The 17714-nt window shown below is 34.0% G+C and overlaps 2 protein-coding genes across 6 annotated transcripts; both read right to left on the bottom strand.

Moving 5' to 3' along the window:
- Positions 1 to 476: 476 nt before the first annotated feature.
- Positions 477 to 6563, bottom strand: LOC107777442 (ubiquitin-like-conjugating enzyme ATG10). 5 transcript variants are annotated; one of them, XM_075237626.1, is made up of 7 exons: positions 6246 to 6563; positions 3919 to 3961; positions 3400 to 3710; positions 3178 to 3261; positions 2465 to 2564; positions 1818 to 1915; positions 477 to 869 (listed from the first exon to the last, which is right to left on the bottom strand). In XM_075237626.1, exons 3-7 carry the CDS (start codon positions 3706 to 3708, stop codon positions 621 to 623), a joined length of 840 nt encoding a protein of 279 aa, XP_075093727.1. In that variant the 5' UTR covers positions 3709 to 3710; positions 3919 to 3961; positions 6246 to 6563; the 3' UTR covers positions 477 to 620. The 5 variants fall into 5 exon arrangements, with proteins under 5 accessions (XP_075093727.1, XP_016452945.1, XP_016452944.1 ...); XM_016597459.2 differs by lacking the exon at positions 6246 to 6563 and having other exon boundaries at positions 3400 to 3450; positions 3535 to 3710; positions 3919 to 4227; XM_016597458.2 differs by lacking the exon at positions 6246 to 6563 and having other exon boundaries at positions 3919 to 4235.
- Positions 6564 to 7338: 775 nt separating this feature from the next.
- On the bottom strand, positions 7339 to 14329 carry LOC107777443 (rhodanese-like domain-containing protein 4A, chloroplastic). Its single transcript, XM_016597461.2, has 4 exons — positions 13586 to 14329; positions 8809 to 8911; positions 8227 to 8466; positions 7339 to 7666 (listed from the first exon to the last, which is right to left on the bottom strand). Exons 1-4 carry the CDS (start codon positions 14254 to 14256, stop codon positions 7613 to 7615), a joined length of 1068 nt encoding a protein of 355 aa, XP_016452947.1. The 5' UTR covers positions 14257 to 14329; the 3' UTR covers positions 7339 to 7612.
- Positions 14330 to 17714: the final 3385 nt, after the last annotated feature.

The following is a 17714-nucleotide window of genomic DNA, read 5'->3' as shown; positions in this document are numbered from 1 at the left end:
TATTTGAAATGTACAGGATCGCAAACTTAACATGAAATCACTTTGAAAAGTCTGAAATTCTAATCCGTTCTTGCTGTAAACATCCAAAAATTAGCCAAGATTTTGCGTGGACTACAGCTAGCAAATACCAGATCGAGACAATGTAAATTGTTGGAAGATTCTGACAAGTTTCTCAAAAGTCAAAACTACTCATTTATTTTTAGAAAGCACCTTTATTAAAATTACTTTTCAGAAAGTAATTTTAGCAAGTAACAGTTTGACCAATTTATTTAAGAAGTGCTTTTCAGCATTTGATAATAAAGTAAAGGTGCGCTCTTTCTAAAAACTTAAGCTTTCATTTGAGTTGGCAACTTAAATTAACATAGTATTAGAGCTTCCGATTTCAGCATCACTCTGTTACTCACGTAAGAATTAACATGTTAGCGGGCGTGTTTAAGATATAATTACGTAAGCAAATTTTCAATGCAATGATCCCACACTTAAACATGACTTATTGTACTGTAGTCTGATGTTTTGCATCTGAATGCAATCTTTAACAGAGGTACATCTTACAGATAATTCATTTTTGCTGCTGTGTTCAGAAGAACATTTACGTTGAGAAAAAAAATCCTAAAACTATATTACATCAGAAACATTTTCAGACTTGTTGGTTGAACAGTTATACAGCTAGACACATTTACAAACAATTTTAAGGGGATTTTAAGACCAAAGATCGGACACACAACTGAAAACCATGAGATCATATATTTCTCAACTGCAACTCCACCTTGAGACACCGCTGAAGGTTCATTACTGAAAAGTAGCTTCATCCAGTCACCAGTTCCACATGGATGTAATGTGTACCACGGCCGATTCAGGTAGGGGTGCTCCTACAGATAATTCAGCATTTGAAGTTAAGATGGATCTAAACATGGTGCACATTCATTAACACAAATTTTTTCCCACTGAAATAAACTCATGCTAATCGGTAAACGGAAATATACTGAGAAAAGTAAACTGCACTACCAGGAGACAAACAAAGCATAAGATGTATCTTAGCTTTAACAGGGTAATCTTGGACGACATTTAATTGTCGTTACTCTTTTACTTTTTACGGGTGAAGGGGGTAATGGAAGAAATAAAGCAAAAAGAAGCAGAGATACTAATTGAGGGGATATGTCAAGGATCATCCGAGCAGATTCGATATCTACTAAAAAGGATTGCCCGATATCATTTGAAGAGAATTTTGCAGGAACCCTGACATTCAGATAGTCTCAACCAGAAAATAAGGATTCCACCGAGAATACTTAAAAACAACTAGAAATTGGTGGCAGCTTTGATTATCAGCTGCAACTTAATGCCACAAAACATTCTTATATACTACTAATAATGTATTATTGTCGACCAGGGAATAGTAAATCATACATATGTTGCAGTTCTTCCTAGAAAGTTAAAATGCAGCAATCCATTTCAATATTCCTCTCCTTCATGCTGAAAACCACCTTATTTTTGTGGTCACGCATGACAGCAAGAGGCTAAAATGCAACGGCAAGTGAGATGGATATTGTTACTAGTCTGGTAGATTGACATAGATGGATTATGTGGCGATACACAATGGTGTTAGGCGGTGATAGGTACGTGAGTTTGGGAGAAAGAGGAAATAAATCAATAGTGTTTCACAAAAGTAAACCTGGTTGAGATAATTCTTCTTTTTTCCGATAGAAGGTGAAGCCACATAAACATACCAAGTGCTAATAGAAATCGCAAGCCAAGAGAATGTATTCAGGTTTTCAGAAAATATCTGAAGCACGGAGGAAATAAGTGAAGAAGCAATATACCTCCTGAGTCATAAAAGTCCATTTTGATATTGCTAATTCTTGTGCAGTATAAGCTGGAAGGTCTCTTTCCAGGTCTTCTTTTGCCAAGGGTTCTCCATCTATGGATGTAGCACGATCAGAACAATATTTATGCCGGTGTATAAATTATCATGTAGCTGAGACAGAATAGCAGATCAGAAACCAAATACAGACTAGCTTGTTGTTCAATTGAAGTGATTAATGAAACAAATAAACTGATGAGAACAAAGTATGATATACAGCAAACAAGTAGTAGAGGCAGAATTTGAAACTACGCAGAGCATTGGATTGACCCCAGACTGGGATTCGTCATCATCTTTTCCACACGTATCAAGCTCATCATGATTTGTCTAACCAAAATTTTCTGCTTTACTTCAGAATTAAAATTATACAAACTAGTGTCTCAGTGGCAGAGTTATGAAGCTGCTATCTTGTTTTTAATTACCAGTGTTGCTGTAGCAGTCAAGTCTTAAAGCATGGTTATAATACAACAAGACAGATGCTCCAATAAACTATGTTGCACGAATTCTCCAAAAATACCGCTGCATCCGTGCAGGTGCTCCGAAAATAGCAAGAGAACTAATTTATTCAGTTTCTTTCCGGCATAAAATGGATACAGACAAACATACCACTGCAGTATGCACGGAAATATAGCACCGGAACCCTGAAAGAGGAACTGTAGACGACATGGAAGTCATAATGATGTCTTTCCTGGCTGTGCTTTTGAACCTTTAAAGGAGAAACATCATGTAAATGTTCAACAATTTATAATTCAAAGAAAAATAAAGAGAACTGGAACAGGAAATAGACATTTACTGTATCACAGCTAAAGTATGTGGCATGAAACTATAGAAGACAATGAATCATACAAACAAAACAACACCCCCACCCCCACCCCCAAAGTAATATTGAAGGCAACAGATACTTAGCGAGTGTGGCTTGAGTACTTAAAAGAGGGGAATTGTTGATAAGAGCACTAACATCTATTTAAAGTAGCGGCCAAATCCAATTGAAATCTTTATAAAGATGCTAAGGATAAAAATACATGATCTCATGAATCTTAATTGCCTGATTGCAAGAAATTAATGCATGAACCAAGAGATTAGACAATTAGCACATATCACCAAAGACTCAAATGGTAATCCAACAGAAAGCACAAAACTTCTGGAAGTTTTGTTTGCAACAGTTCAGCAGTTTATACTTTATACCCAGTAAAAGTCCCTGTTAAACGTTCAAGACATGTGAATAAAACACAATAATTTGAAACTCAAACACTCCATCAAATAAAATGTTGTCCACTAGGTAAACAAAATTACTCCAATAAATAAAATGTGTAACATACCAATATGGCAGTATCACTAAATACATCTTCGTTAGAGCAAGTCAAATCTTCTATTCCAGCAAGACCACATTCATTGCGATCATCCTATAACCAAAAAAGAAAAAGAGAAAATGAAAAAGAAAATATAAACTAAATGAGCAAAGTCTTAGACCAATCACTAATGTGACCTCTTATGCTAGATTTTCTCTACAATATGGCTCCACTGAAGTTCCAAGGACAGACCTCAGCAGATCCGGGGAGAATCATATTCTCCAATGATAAATATCCTTCTACCTGCCCAAATTGCAGAATACAAGTAGTAATAATATATAGAACAAGCCGAAAGCATATATATAAAGCAAATGCACAAAGACCAACCTTGCTAGCAGCAAGCAGTGGTCCCTTTGGACAGTTGATCCATGACCAGTGAGGAAACCCTAGATCTAAATTGTTCCATTGCTCAGCAAAATTAACAGCAGCAACGTAAAAATCAGTAGATGTAATGGTGCCATCCCAAGTGGAGATGTTAATTAGGGCCTTATCTGATGGCATTTCTACCCAAATGGACAAAAATACATATAATTAAAGACTCAAGCAGCAGTAAAAAGATATAATGAAGCATCAAACAAGAAAAACAATTTATGTAATCATTGATTAATACATTTTAACTCAAATTTAACATAGCGATTTACTGGAATAACAACGGATACATGTATTGACCTCTGCAAATATACAGAAAGATTGCTGGAAATTAGAGGATACCTCTTTGACGGAAATGATAGAATCTTCAGATAAAATCTATCGGCTGTGAAAATTCGAAAATTTCAGAATCAGCTTCTTGGGGGTTTGACTTTTGAGTTCAGTTAGAGATTTTCAAGAATAGGCGCCAAAGACGAAGATATATGGTCCATATGAAGTACCAGTAATTATCAATCGGAAGCTCATATGGAGTTTCCACAACTTTTTAAACTTCAACTTTAACTCCAAATCAAATAATTTTATTTTTAATGATATTCATTTGATTCGACGTGAAAATTAAGAGCGTTTGGATGAGTAATTGTTTATAAACCAAAATCACCAAAAGTCATAAGTTGATCAAGCCCCTCTAATGGTTTTTTAATTTATGTTTATGATATTTTTTGTTTGACCAAAATCTTTATTATTTTATCTTTGTAATCTATGAAATACCATTTCCAAAACCAAACTTTTTCACCATTGGTACTGCTCTATGTAAAAATCTATATTATAAGCAGTTTTAAAGGTCATTTCAGTGATTTTCGTAAAAACAATATTGATCTTATCAATACTTTCACACCTATTAATTGTTAGCAATTTTAAAACCTAATACGTAATTGTTTATTAATACCACTAGTTAGTTTGGCCGCACTTCGAGCGGTCGTAGAAAAAATTAATGACTCGATAAATCTTTCTATAAATTTAGTCCAAGTAGAGATAAATTTTTAATCTGTATGCATACAAAAATTAATTCAATAGATTGATTTACGAATATAAATATTTTTCCAAATAAGCTGCAATATTGTCATCCATATAATATTTATAAGATATTTAAGAAAACGTAAAGTGGATAGAAAACTTAAGACTATTGCCCGTCAAGATCTAGTTTCAAAAATTGATCGTCATACTTTTGAGTTCTCGATAGTACTTGCAAGTTCGTAATTTGTCCCATAGAAATGTTTAAGAGAGAACCTTTATGTTTTTTTTCTTTATTAGGGTAATAAGTTGCTCCCTCCCAAAAGAAAAAGTGTCATTGTGTATACTTACCGGATTCAGGATGTAAAAATCCTTGATATTTTTAAATTCAATGATCACCACATATTGAGGAAAAAAGAAAGAAGAAAACGAAAGAAGAAAGTCTTCCTCCCTAATTATTCATGCCTTGTTGTTTTTAATAAGATTTTTAATTATTTTAAAAATCAATGTATAGAGAGAAAAATGAAAGGAAAAGTAAATTGACTATCATATTTTATCCAAAAGTAAAAATTCATATGCTTAATCAACATAAAACTGTAAATATTTAAAGTAGTTTATACAATTCAATGATCACCACATATTGACTTTTAAATTTTTACTTTTGATGGGAAAAAAGAAAGAAAAAATGAATAAAAGAAAGCCTTAAAACCAAGAAAAAAAATGAAAAAAATGAAAGCCTTAAAACCAAGAAAAAAAATGAAAAAAATGAAAGCCTTAAAACCGACTACTTCGCTATGTGAAAGAGGATGAGCATGAAATTATGCTTATACCTGTTTTAAAATGTAACCTAATTCTAGACTCTAACTTTGATTGGTTCTCCATTTTTAAAATATTGTTCAGTTGATCGTTTACACAAATTTTACCGCAACATCCTAATTTTATCGGGAAAAAATATACATGTATATTCAACGAAGTCCCGAAACATAAGTGTTATTATGTGTATATACACACACATATTTTTAAACTTTTCAATGAAAAAATTCAGAGTTCAAATTTGACTACCAAATTTTATCCAAAAGTAAAAGGTTCATGTGCTTAATCAACATAAAACTGTAAATAAAGTAGTTTATATAATTCAATGATCACCAAATATTGACTTTTAAAAGTAAAAAACGAAAGAAGAAAACCTTCCTCCCCAATTATTATCCACGCCTTGTTTTCTTTTTCTCCATGATTATACAATTATAAGATTTTTAATTATTTGTGAAAATAAATATATATAGAGGAAAATGAAAGAAAAAGTAAATTGACTATCATATTTTTTTTCAAAAGTAAAAAGTTTATATCCTTAGTCAACATAAAACTGTAAATGAAATAGTTTTTACAATTCAAGGATCACCACATATTAATTTTTAAATTTTTACTTTTGATGGAAAAAAAGAAAGAAGAAAACGAAAGAAGAAAGCCTTCCTCTCCAATAATTCACGCTTTGTTGTTTTTTCCTCTCTATGGATATACAATTATAAGATTTTTAATTATTTTAAAAATTAATATATATACAGAAAAAATGAAAGAAAAACAAAGATATCAAGATTTATTTAAATAGTGAGAGACACAAAACCAATGAAAAGAAATGGAAGAAAACGAAAATGACATACTTGGATGGGTTCTGAAGATTTCCGATCTTCTGTTTTGCAAATTCTTGAGTTGCTATTAATTAGTTTGGCCTTTGAGTCCTAAAATTGATTGGAAAAGTTTTTTGCACGAGTAGTCCATGTAACACAAAATGCTCGAGTTATATAACTGACGGGTAATCAAATACATGGATCATAATAATATATTAAAGCTTCTGTAAAATGGAAAGATCAATGGAAATAGTAATGGGTAAACACAGTGATGACCATAGTCATGGAGTATTTTTCTGTAAAATGAGAATAACGGATAAAATTTAAGGTAAGAAAAGAAAAAATGCTAAAAAGAAGGAGGTAAACGTAATTGTGGGTTTGGTTGGTTTTAGTTGATTGAAACTTTAGGTTTAGTGGGGTGGTGATGTTTCAATGAAAGGGTGTGAGTTTTGTTAGTTAATTACGGAGGAAACTATTAAAATGATAAAGTTACTATTGAGGGAAAAAACCCCAAAGAAGAAGGAAAAAGATAAATGAAATCCTAGCAATTGGAAGGTGTAACGCCACCGTCTTAAGTCCCTGAATTATATATATATAGCCGAAAATCACTTTAAACTGCTGAAACTAATCTCTCTCTCTCTATATATATATATATATAGAGAGAGAGAGATTAGTTTCAGCAGTTTAAAGTGATTTTCGGCTATATATATATATATATATAGATTAGTTTCAGCAGTTTAAAGTGATTTTCGGCGAGAGAATAATTGTAACAGTTTACCCCTAAAGACATTTGGTTAGATGATAGAGTAAATGATACTTTCACCTTTGCTTAGAAACTGGATGGTTCTCAAATAAGTAATACCCTTCTTTAAAGTTCATAGGTTAATTATGTTTAATTTCTTCTTCGGTTAATTATGTTGCTAAAGTCTATCTATTATCTACCTACTTTGACTCTCAAAGTTATGTCCTCTTTCTTTTGCATTGTGTTATGTCACTCAAACCAATTGAGGGAAATCACAGTACAAGTACCTCAATTTCCTGATTACATTGGTTTGTTCTAATTATCTAATGTATGGCGCCTCTCCGACAAGAATATGTATGTACAAATATGAAAATTGCTCTGGAATTTGGATAGTGTTGAGAAATAACTAAATCCATTAGCATGTTTAGCTTGTTGATACATGCAATGCCCAAAGCTGAACTGTAGAAGCAATTCTGCATTCCCATGGTAATAGAGGAAAAATCAGAGCCATTAATTGCTTTCGTTAAATCAGCGTGTATCTGTCATGCTCTCTTCAGGAAAATATTGCTATCAAGCTGCAGTTGAGACATGGCAAAGACTATGCCATTCACATGATCGACGAGATATGAGGCATCAAAGAAGCAACATGCAACTGCTGTCAACTTTGAGGCTTTGAAGGAGTAGGTGATGATGGGGGCTTCAAATCTGGGTACTGCAGGATATAAAGATAACAGTGTCAATAAACCACTTGAGAGAATTCACAAGCCTAAAGTTATTGCCAGCAAAAGCAATTTGATGGTTGTGTGCAAAGAGGAGAAAGAAGTTTCCCGAAACCAATCTTAATATTAGTACATGACCTAAACTGACTGAGATCACCACACCGAGAGTAAATGAGACATAAGAAATAATGGTTCTACTTTGGTGAGTTTGGCACTGTCAACTGCTGGCTACCGTGGGATGCAGGGGGCGTCAGGTAATAATATTTTGAGAAAGATTTATACACAGTTGGGACAGGTGTGGCATACTCCCCGTTAAGACCAAGAACCTAAAGCATAAAAGAGTACATTACAGTCGCCAACTTGGATGCTGAAGCAGCAAGTGGCATTTGAGAATTGTCCCAAGCACCTTTCCACTACTCTTGAGGTTAAAGATAGTCTTTTAATAGCTTTGCAATCTCAGACACTTGCTCATGGATGCGTAATCAATGCGGGAGAGAGAGAGAGAGAGAGAGAGAGAGAGAGAGAGAGAGAGAGAGAGAGAGAGAGAGCATACATTTGGATACGGGGATGATGATCTAGGACCACATTTTGTCGCTGAGGTTGAGTCAACGGACTTCTTAATGGAACCATTGCTTATCTGCTCAACTTGGGTCACACCTATAGCAGATGGAGATTGACTATTAATTTCATTTGCTTGAATCACTCCATCATTGCTGTCTTGCTGTTGCATTCCTTTAACCTTCTTCTTGGCATAGATATGAACAGATGGGGGGAGAAGTGTTTCTTGGATCTCCTACAAGAAAAAATAAACGTAACTGAAAAAGATGAAACAATTCTGTGCAGAGTTTCTGATAACTAAAGCATCAAGCTTCTAATTTCATTCCGAAGACCAGCAACATAAAGTTAAAGTGCCTAAGGCCACATCTATTTGGTCGCCAACTAGGCAAGGTAAGATGCAGGTTATCAGGACCCCAAAACTCTTGGAATCTCTCATCATTTATGTGTGACAGAATTCTATGCAAAGAATATAAAGACAGCTACTTGCAAACATACATACAGCAAAAAGATACAGTTGAACATGAATGAAGAGATTAAATCAGCCTAACTCAAACTACTTGGAAGAAAGGAAGAATACCTGCCATCCTTTCTTGCCTCTTATCCCACCTCGGATAGCATAAGCCTCTTTAAGACCATTTTTTACCAATAGCTCAGCCACTTTAATTGAGTTTCCATCAAAACTACCTTCCACATCAAAGAAGGATATCCATCAAACTCTTTGAACCACTCAAATAGTCGAGTATTACTACGTCACTATCTGCTATTACAGCTAGCTACTTTTAAAAGCATCCAGCGTTGTCAGAGCAGAGGCCATAAAGACAACGTTCACTAGGCGAGAGACATATTCAACGCATACATGTTTATTAAGCGGGAAACTTAACTAGAATCTCCTCTTCTTTGCAGCTGCTATCTGATCGTAAAACGCAGTTATAACGCTAATTAGTAAAGACATTAAATTGGGTTGACATCTTAGTCGCATAAACCCTCATTATCCCCAAGGAGATATCAATGATAGAAGGTGAGGTAACGTGGAAAAGTTTTAGGTGGAAAGGGCATTTAACCTGCCACTACTTGGACAACTAGGAAGTGTCCAAATCGCAGCTCCACAACCTCTCCTGCATCTACATGTGACAACTGTGTTGACAGCCTCCTGGCCTCCAGAGGGGGCTAGGTGCAAACATCCTTTTCACCCAAGTATTACAGTCGAATTGCTACAGCCATGAAGAGCAGACATAAGGAGAGACATGGAAGCTAATCCATATCTATTAACTTCCTCGACTAACCATAAAGGTGATGGTAACTTGACATTATAGAATATCTTACTTTAAGATAGCAATTGACATTTTTAATTTTTTTTTTAATGATGGTGTCTGGCCCAACTTGTGCGCACTCGACTATTCCACTAGGTACCTACTACAATAGCAAATGCACCTTTTATACACAAAAGAAAATTATTTGATCTGAAGAGGATAAGGGTCACAAGAGAACTTTGCAAGATCATCTGGAAAATATAAGGGTGGACTCAAAGCCACTTCTCTGTCACATGTCTCCTTTTTAAAAAAAATAAATTATAAGGCCCTGTCTCTCTATATGTCTATACTCTACAATTAATGCAAAAACAAACAAAAAGCGCGGATTTACAGACCCTATGGTGCACACGCTCACACATATCACACGCAAGAGAAAGACACGCGCGCGCGCACACCTATGTATTATGGAATGGCAGAAGTTTGATCCCAAAGAAGCAATCTAATAACTATAAGCAAGTAGAAAAATACTGTTAAGCATTTTTATCTGTATTCCCACAAAAGCTTGCCACATCTTACTATGCCAAAGCAGCTAATGTCTATTCACATTGGAAAAAACATCAACCACAAAAAAATGGCTAAAGAAAAGGTCAATCAATTCTGCTACTGCTGAAATTATATCATCAGTCAAATGCTTCACTTGAAACTCGTCATCATCAGATGAAGAAGAGAAGTAGAGAGTTAGAAATGGAGGACTCAAAGTTGGAAACAGCGAGCTTAGTTTGGCCCCTTTACATTGCATGTACAAATGGTTAGAGAGTACAACAGATGATGCCAAACATGCAACATACGATGCCAAACGCATAAACTCAACTCCCCCTACTTTGTCAATCGCAGTCGTCTCGTCTATCCTATTCTTGAAAGTGTGTAGACAGAAGGCCCTTTTTTCGGATTGTCTTTGTTTTCAGGCCTCCACGGCCGTCCGGGGTTTTCCATTCTCGGAAAGCTTATTTGGCCTGATCGAGGAACCTATGAACAATTGTCGCCTGCATAACCTACCTCCTAGACCAAGGGAAGAAGATATCAAATCACTTTTGAGAGCCCTTTTATTAAACCAGTTCTTTACTCTTTTTGAATGAATTATAGTCAGTAAAGTAACCTGTATAATAATTACCCCTGCATACTGCTTGCTATATGTGAAATGTTGCAAGTTCGAGAAGACCATCTTGAGCTGATCATACTATGACTCATATAGGAAACACACCAAAGATATTAATCTATCATATTAAACCAAAAACAACAACAACAACAACAACAACAACAACAACAACAACAACAACTAAGTCTCAGGCCCAAACAAGTTGGGGTCAGCTATGTGAATCCTCCTTGACTATGTTACTCCATATAAACTCATCTCAGGCCAATATTATACAAAATAAAAATTAAAAAATAAGAAGTACTAGAAGTTCGCTATATTTTCTACTACGTATAAATCTCTGAAAGGCTAAATAACTCCTAGAATAGGAACGAACATAAACTAAAAGTGCTCACATGACTAAGAGCCCGTTTGGCCAATTCATTTAATAAGTACTTTTTGCAGCATTTGGTAAACAAATTGTGTTTGATCTATCTTTCTAAAAAGTGCTTTTGAGTGTCAAATTACCAAAAAGGATAGTACCAAGGTCTTATAATTATTTTAAAGAGAAAAATGAACTTAAATATTTATCGTAATAGACTTTTATTATTTTTTATTTTATTTAATTAAAATATACAACATAAAGTAAACATACATATTAAAGATTTAAATCAATACAACATATATAGTTATATCAAAGCATATAATATTATCCAGTATAACTTATTGTTTACACGATAATTTGAATAATCAAAATACATCATTCAGTATGAATTATAATCTATTCCACAAATTACTATATATTGATAATCCACCATGAAATAATAAGCATAGTCACTCACACATGATAACATTTCCCAACAATTTCATCTCTAATTCCATCACACAACGCTAACATAATAGTAGATGATAGGTTACATATGTATCCCTGTTATGTTTTGATGATCTAACAAACTTAACGATAAGAACCAGATAAGGAACTTGTTACACATCCTCAAGTACTTAAAGAACAATAAGTCTCAGTTCGGGGACGTGGTTCAACTCTTCAGAGTCAAAGGAACAATAGAGGGAACAGATGGCCACCAGTTCCCGTGGTGACTGTACAAGTCAACTCCCCACAACTGTAAAGTTGTTGCCTGCACACGCAACAATGCAAAAACAGTGCAGCAACCAACTTTATGGGGAATGCCCTTTACCTAACTTGCTTGCATCATTCAAGTGATGTCACAAATGAGTTATTAACATCAAGCAAAGGTAAAACAAATCACTTGCACAGTCAAGAACTCATCAAGCATTCTCTTAAGTCTGTGTCAATCTTGCAAGTGATTCTCAAGGGCATCAAGATCAAGGGCATCAAGAACAAAGAACAACATAATGAAAGACCAGTTTCCTGTATTGAGTCATTACATGTCCTTAGTTGTGTTGCACCATTGTTAAAGCACTTTACTTGTAATTCCTACTGAGCTTAATTAGAAGCATTGTGTAGGAAATCTTTGTACAATCATAAGCCTTGTGTTTTTGTCTTGGCTAGAGTTAGTCGAGTTGTAAGTCTTTGTAATAGAGTTATTACAAAGTGGCTTGTAATAGAGTTGTTACAAGTTAGCGAGGGATTAAGAGGTTAATTCCTAGGTTACAATAGGTTGTAATCTAAAGTTTGCTCTGTAGTGAAGTTGAAATCCTACAAGGGTAGGTCGTGGTTTTTAATCCCGTGAGCTGGGAGTTTTTCATGTAAAATCTCATTGTGTCATTTACTTATTGCTGTGTGCATGCGTTCTGTGGGAACTTATAGAGAACCCGGCTCTCTACATAGCTTGGTGGACCCTTAGTTTCTATCAGTAGAAGATTTGCCTTGCATTTCTAAAGGAATACCAGAAGGCCCATCTCCTTACTCAATCTCCGCAGTAATGTCTTCATCAGTATTAGTTGAATTCCTTATCGGTAGAAGAATGTCGTCGGATGAAATTACATATAGCCATGGTAGTTGTAACAAGATGATTCTGAGTATCAAACTTGAAAGATGGTTTTGAGCGTAAAATAGAAATAATTTTAAATATATAAGAAAATATTCTTTTCGTAAAACAAATAGTTAAGTACGTTTAAATTCAAATTCAAAAAGATTAACTAATTATTAACAACACATAATGCATAATTTAATTTTATTAAAATTTAAATTCAAAAAGAAACTAATTATTGCCTAACATAACTAACTTTGTCCTAGATTGCCAAGTGGCCTATTGTGAGGCTGTCACTTGGCTTAATGTGGAAGATTTTTTTCTTGTTTTAATAATATATAGAAGATTATGCGATGCAATTGTAAATTTATTACCTATTTGTAGGTAATTTTCACAAATTAGATTTGATAACTGTTTTAAAGATTCAGGAATTAATAGACTGGGAATTAATAGACTATAACAGAAGAAATTATAAATGATTATTTGTAGGAAGAGAATTGATAATCCAAAAAAGGATGTAGATAATTTGCTTTAGTTTGAAAACAAAAAGAAGATATTTTGGAAAGTTACAAGACATTACGCAAAGAAAAAATCAAAAACAAAAAAAGTCAAAAAAGAATTTGGAAAGTTACAATATGATTCATGTATATGATATCTCTAATTTTAAAAGAATGGCAGAAACTAGAAATAAAATAGAAAAGAAAAAGCTTAAATCAGTAAGGGATAATTTGAAATATAAATTTATGGCGAGGATAGTTTTGTCTTGAATAAATTAATTTTCTGCTTCTGTTTCTTGAAAGAAGCTAGAATTCTCTGTTTCTTCCCAAAAGCAGAAAAACTGCTTCTGCTCTGGCCAAAAGTACTTGTCCGTCTCGGCCAAACAGGCTCTAAAACATATTCTCAACTGTCAACTGAATATAATGAAGCACGAAGCATCAAAGGTCAAAATGCAAAATTCTCACATATATTGGTACAATTTGTACTAAGCATTTTATTAAACATAATGTTGACAACACTTACTTGTCTAAAACACAAACAGTAGTATTCTCTGGCTGCTTGAAATTCTCAAACACCCTCTTAACAAAGGCATCTTCATCTCCTTCACGGAATTCAACCTGCACCACACTCTTATTCAACATTCTCAAATTGGGCGAAGGCAAATAAGCCAAGCTCTTCTTATCCCGAACATCTAACAGCAGCGAACTGGGGTCATCTCGGAGCTTCCCAAAAGCATCAACGGCGGAGATGAACTTATACTTTTGGAAGTACTCTTCAGCTAATGGGATCACAACGAGCCAGATAAACGTAACCCCGGCAACAAAAAATGGATACTTAGTGAAAAATTCATCAATAGAGAGCAAGATTGCTTCTAAGTTGATTTTAAAGGGAATTTCTTCAGTGGGTACAGCAGTTTCAGCGGCAAGGGTTGTAAGAGGAAAAGCGAGACCCAGAGAAAGGAAAGAGAGATGAAATTTTGGAAAGATTTGTTGGGATTTTGTAGAATGATGAATTGGGGCTTCTGTTTGTAAAACGGGAGCGATTTTTCTGGTTTTAGGGGAATAGAGTTGGACTGAATTGCAGAGGAAAGTGGGAGAAGATTTGGGAAATGGAGATTTTGGAGAGGATTTGTTGGTTTTGGAGTGGTTTTGGAGAGGTAAGGAAGTTAAAATGCCTACTGAAAGAGACTCCATTAGAAGGAGCCGAGATAAAAGAACTGAGAAGGGAAAGATGTATTGGATTTGATATGGAAAAGGAGACGATAAGATGTGGCGCCATTTATAACGGCAAATTGCTATTTAGACATTTTTTTCCTATTATCTGTTCTTTTCCAGGAAGGAATATTCCTACTTTTCAGTAAATTGAATTAAATTTCCAATTGATTCGCATTTAAATACTTCAGAAGTTAATAAAGCGAATTAGAAGTTTCTTATATTTAGAGAGTGTAAAGGGGGGGGGGGGGGGTGATAATATTTGAAGAAAAATGTTGAAAAATATAATTAATAGAATTTTTCAACCTTGAGAAACTTTGCCATTGAGAAGTTGAAACTAGTTTTCCATGGATAGATATATACGTTTTTAGTTTAAAGGTCAGTTAAAAAGAGGAGTATTCATTTAGTAGAAAAGGTAATTACCACATAATTTTATAATCAAAATGACATGTCATAATGTGATTATTAGGAAACAATTTTTTTTTTTTTTTGGATAAAGAGTTGAATTACAAGTTACCTATCATCCAAAAGCAATTCAACTACTATACCAAGTGAAGGTAGCTACGGATAAGTTTTTAGAGAAATCCGAATCCAAGATCTTGTGATTTTCTTCTTTTTTGTACTTCAACTATGTGATTATAACTAATAGCATGTTTGGTCAAGTTGGAGAAATCAGCTTATTTTGAGAAGTATTTTTTTAAAAGTGTTTTTGAAAAAATTACTTTTGGAAAGAAGCAGTTTGTGTTTGGTTAATCACTATCAAAAGCACTTTTGAGCAATAATTTATCTCTAGCCAAATTTTTCAGAAAGTGCTTTTAAGTATCAAATTATAAATAAGGACATGAATAGATTTACTTAATAGTTAATATTATAAGTAAATAAATAATCTTAAAAATTTATTATTACAGGCAATAATTAAATCTTTTGATTTTACTTAAGTAAAATATGAAAATAAAATTTAAAAGTACGTAATTCTTGTTATAAAATAAAGACTATAAAGTAAAGACAAGTATAGAGAGAAACTGATATATTATTCAAACTTCAAACTTATGTACATAATGAACTGAAATCTCCTCTATTTATAGAAGAAAGCAAGTTGCTGTGTAAGTTGCTTCTGCAAGCTGCTGTGTAAGTTGCTACTGTACCAGATATAGATAATTTTCTACCGGGGTAAGTTTTATCCATAACAGAGTACCGAAAGGATAAGCTCATTATACCAGATATAGATAATCTTCTATCGGGGATAATATTTATCCATAACGGAGTACCGAAAAGATAAGCTCATTATACCAGATATAGATAATCTTCTACCGGGGGTAATGTTTATCCATAACGGAGTACCGAAAGGATAAGCTCATTATACCAGATATAGATAATCTTTTATCGGGGGTAATATTTATCCATAGCGGAGGACCGAAAGGATAAGCTCATTGTACCAGATATAGATAATCTTCTATCGGGTGTGATGTTTATCCATAACGGGGTACTGAAAGGATAAGATCATTGTACCAGATATAAATAATCTTCTACCGGGTGTGATGTTTATCCATAACGGGGTACTGAAAGGATAAACTTCTTCAGGAGACTTATTTCCAATAGAGTTTAAACATATTTACGGCGGAGTCTCATATAGATAAGCTTCTTCAAGAAGCTTATTTTCAACGGAGTACTAAATGAACATCCATAATATAATATATTTATAACACTCCCCCGTGAATGTTCATTAAAAGATAATGTTCCTCATTAAAACCTTACTAAGAAAAATACCGTGGAAAAAAAATCCTAGTGAAGGAAAAAGAGTACACATATTTAGTAATACGCATAACTAGTTGTCTCATTAAAAACCTTATAAGGAAAACCCTGTGAGAAAAACCTTAGTAAGGGAAAAATAGTATAACGCGTATTTTACTCCCCCTGATAAAAACTTTGTTTCAAATATTTGAGTCTCCGCATTCCAATCTTGTATACCATCTTCTCAAAAGTTGAAGTTGGCAAAGATTTAGTGAATAAATTTGCCGGATTGTCATTTGAACGGATTTGTTGTACATCAATGTCACCATTTTTCTGAAGATCATGTGTGTAGAATAATTTTGGTAAAATGTACTTCGTTCTATCTCCTTTTATAAAATCTCCCTTTAATTGGGCTATGCATGCAACATTGTCTTCGTATAAAATTGTGGATCTTTTATCACATTCCAAACTACATTTTTCTTGAATAAAATGAATCACTGATCTCAACCACACGCATTCCCTACTTGCTTCATGAATAGCTATTATCTCAGCATGATTTGAAGAAGTAGCAACAATATATTATTTTGTGGAGCGCTATGATATGACAGTACCTCCACATGTAAACACGTACTCGGTTTGAGATCGAGCTTTATGTGGATAAGATAAATAACATGCATCTGCATAACTAACAAGATTTGCACTACCTTTGTTAGAATAAAATAAACCCATATCAAGTGTTTCTTTTAAATATCGCAATATATGCTTAATCCCGTTCCAATGTCTCCGTATAGGAGAAGAGCTATATCTTGCTAGTAAATTAACAGAAAATGCTATGTCAGGCCTTGTAGAATTAGCAAGATACATAAGTGCACCAATTGTACTAAGATAAAGTATTTTGGGACCAAGGAGTTCCTCATCCTCTTCTGGAGATCGGAACAAATCCTTATTCACTTCAAGTGATCGAACAACCATTGGTATACTCAATGTGTGCGCTTTATCCATGTAAAAGCGTTTTAAGATCCTTTCTGTATAGGCAGATTGATGGATAAAGATCCCGTCTGCTAAATGTTCAATTTGCAGACCAAGACAAATTTTTGTCTTTCCAAGATCTTTCATCTCAAATTCTTTCTTAAGATATTCAATTGCCTTTTGGAGCTCTTCTGGAGTTCCAACAAGATTTGTGTCATCAACATAAACAGCAAGTATAACAAATTCTGATGCCATTTTTTTTTATAAAAATACATGGACAAATAACATCATTTATGTAACCCTCTTTCAGCAAATATTCATTGAGGCGATTATACCACATACACCCAGATTGCTTTAAACCATACAAAGATCTTTGTAATCTGATTGAATACATTTCTCGAGATTTTAGATTTGCTTCAGGCATTTTAAGTCCTTTAGGAATTTTCATATAAATTTCATTATCAAGTGAACCGTACAGATAAGTTGTAACTACATCCATTAGATGTATTTCAAGCTTTTCATGTAGTGCTAAACTGATGAGATATCGAAATGTTATGGCATCCATAACATGTGAATATGTTTCATCAAAATCAACTCCAGGTCGTTGTGAGAATCCTTGTGCGACAAGGCAGGCTTTGTATCTTTCAATTTCATTTTTGTCATTCCTTTTTCGCACAAAAAAATATTTATGACCAACTGGTTTTATACCAGTAGGTGTTTGAACTACCGGTCCAAAGACC

The sequence above is a fragment of the Nicotiana tabacum genome, chromosome 19 (assembly GCF_000715075.1).
Source record: "Nicotiana tabacum cultivar K326 chromosome 19, ASM71507v2, whole genome shotgun sequence".
Taxonomy (NCBI): Eukaryota; Viridiplantae; Streptophyta; class Magnoliopsida; order Solanales; family Solanaceae; genus Nicotiana; species Nicotiana tabacum.
Note: the sequence above shows the minus strand (reverse complement) of the source record. Positions and strands in the feature narration are given on the sequence as shown.

Excerpts from the sequence above, each read along its gene's own strand:
- LOC107777443 (XM_016597461.2), bottom strand. The coding sequence starts at position 14,256 with ATGGAGTCTCTTTCAGTAGGCATTTTAACTTCCTTACCTCTCCAAAAC. Across the intron at positions 8,912-13,585 it reads ACTGTTTGTGTTTTAGACAA|TTTTGATGGAAACTCAATTA; the intron begins GTAAGTGTTGTC and ends TGTGGAAGGTAG. Across the intron at positions 7,667-8,226 it reads CATCATCCCCGTATCCAAAT|TACCCAGATTTGAAGCCCCC; the intron begins GTATGCTCTCTC and ends TATATCCTGCAG.
- LOC107777442 (XM_075237626.1), bottom strand. The coding sequence starts at position 3,708 with ATGCCATCAGATAAGGCCCTAATTAACATCTCCACTTGGGATGGCACC. Across the intron at positions 3,262-3,399 it reads TTCTCCCCGGATCTGCTGAG|GATGATCGCAATGAATGTGG; the intron begins GTCTGTCCTTGG and ends TTTTGGTTATAG. Across the intron at positions 1,916-2,464 it reads TTTCCGTGCATACTGCAGTG|ATGGAGAACCCTTGGCAAAA; the intron begins GTATGTTTGTCT and ends CTACATCCATAG.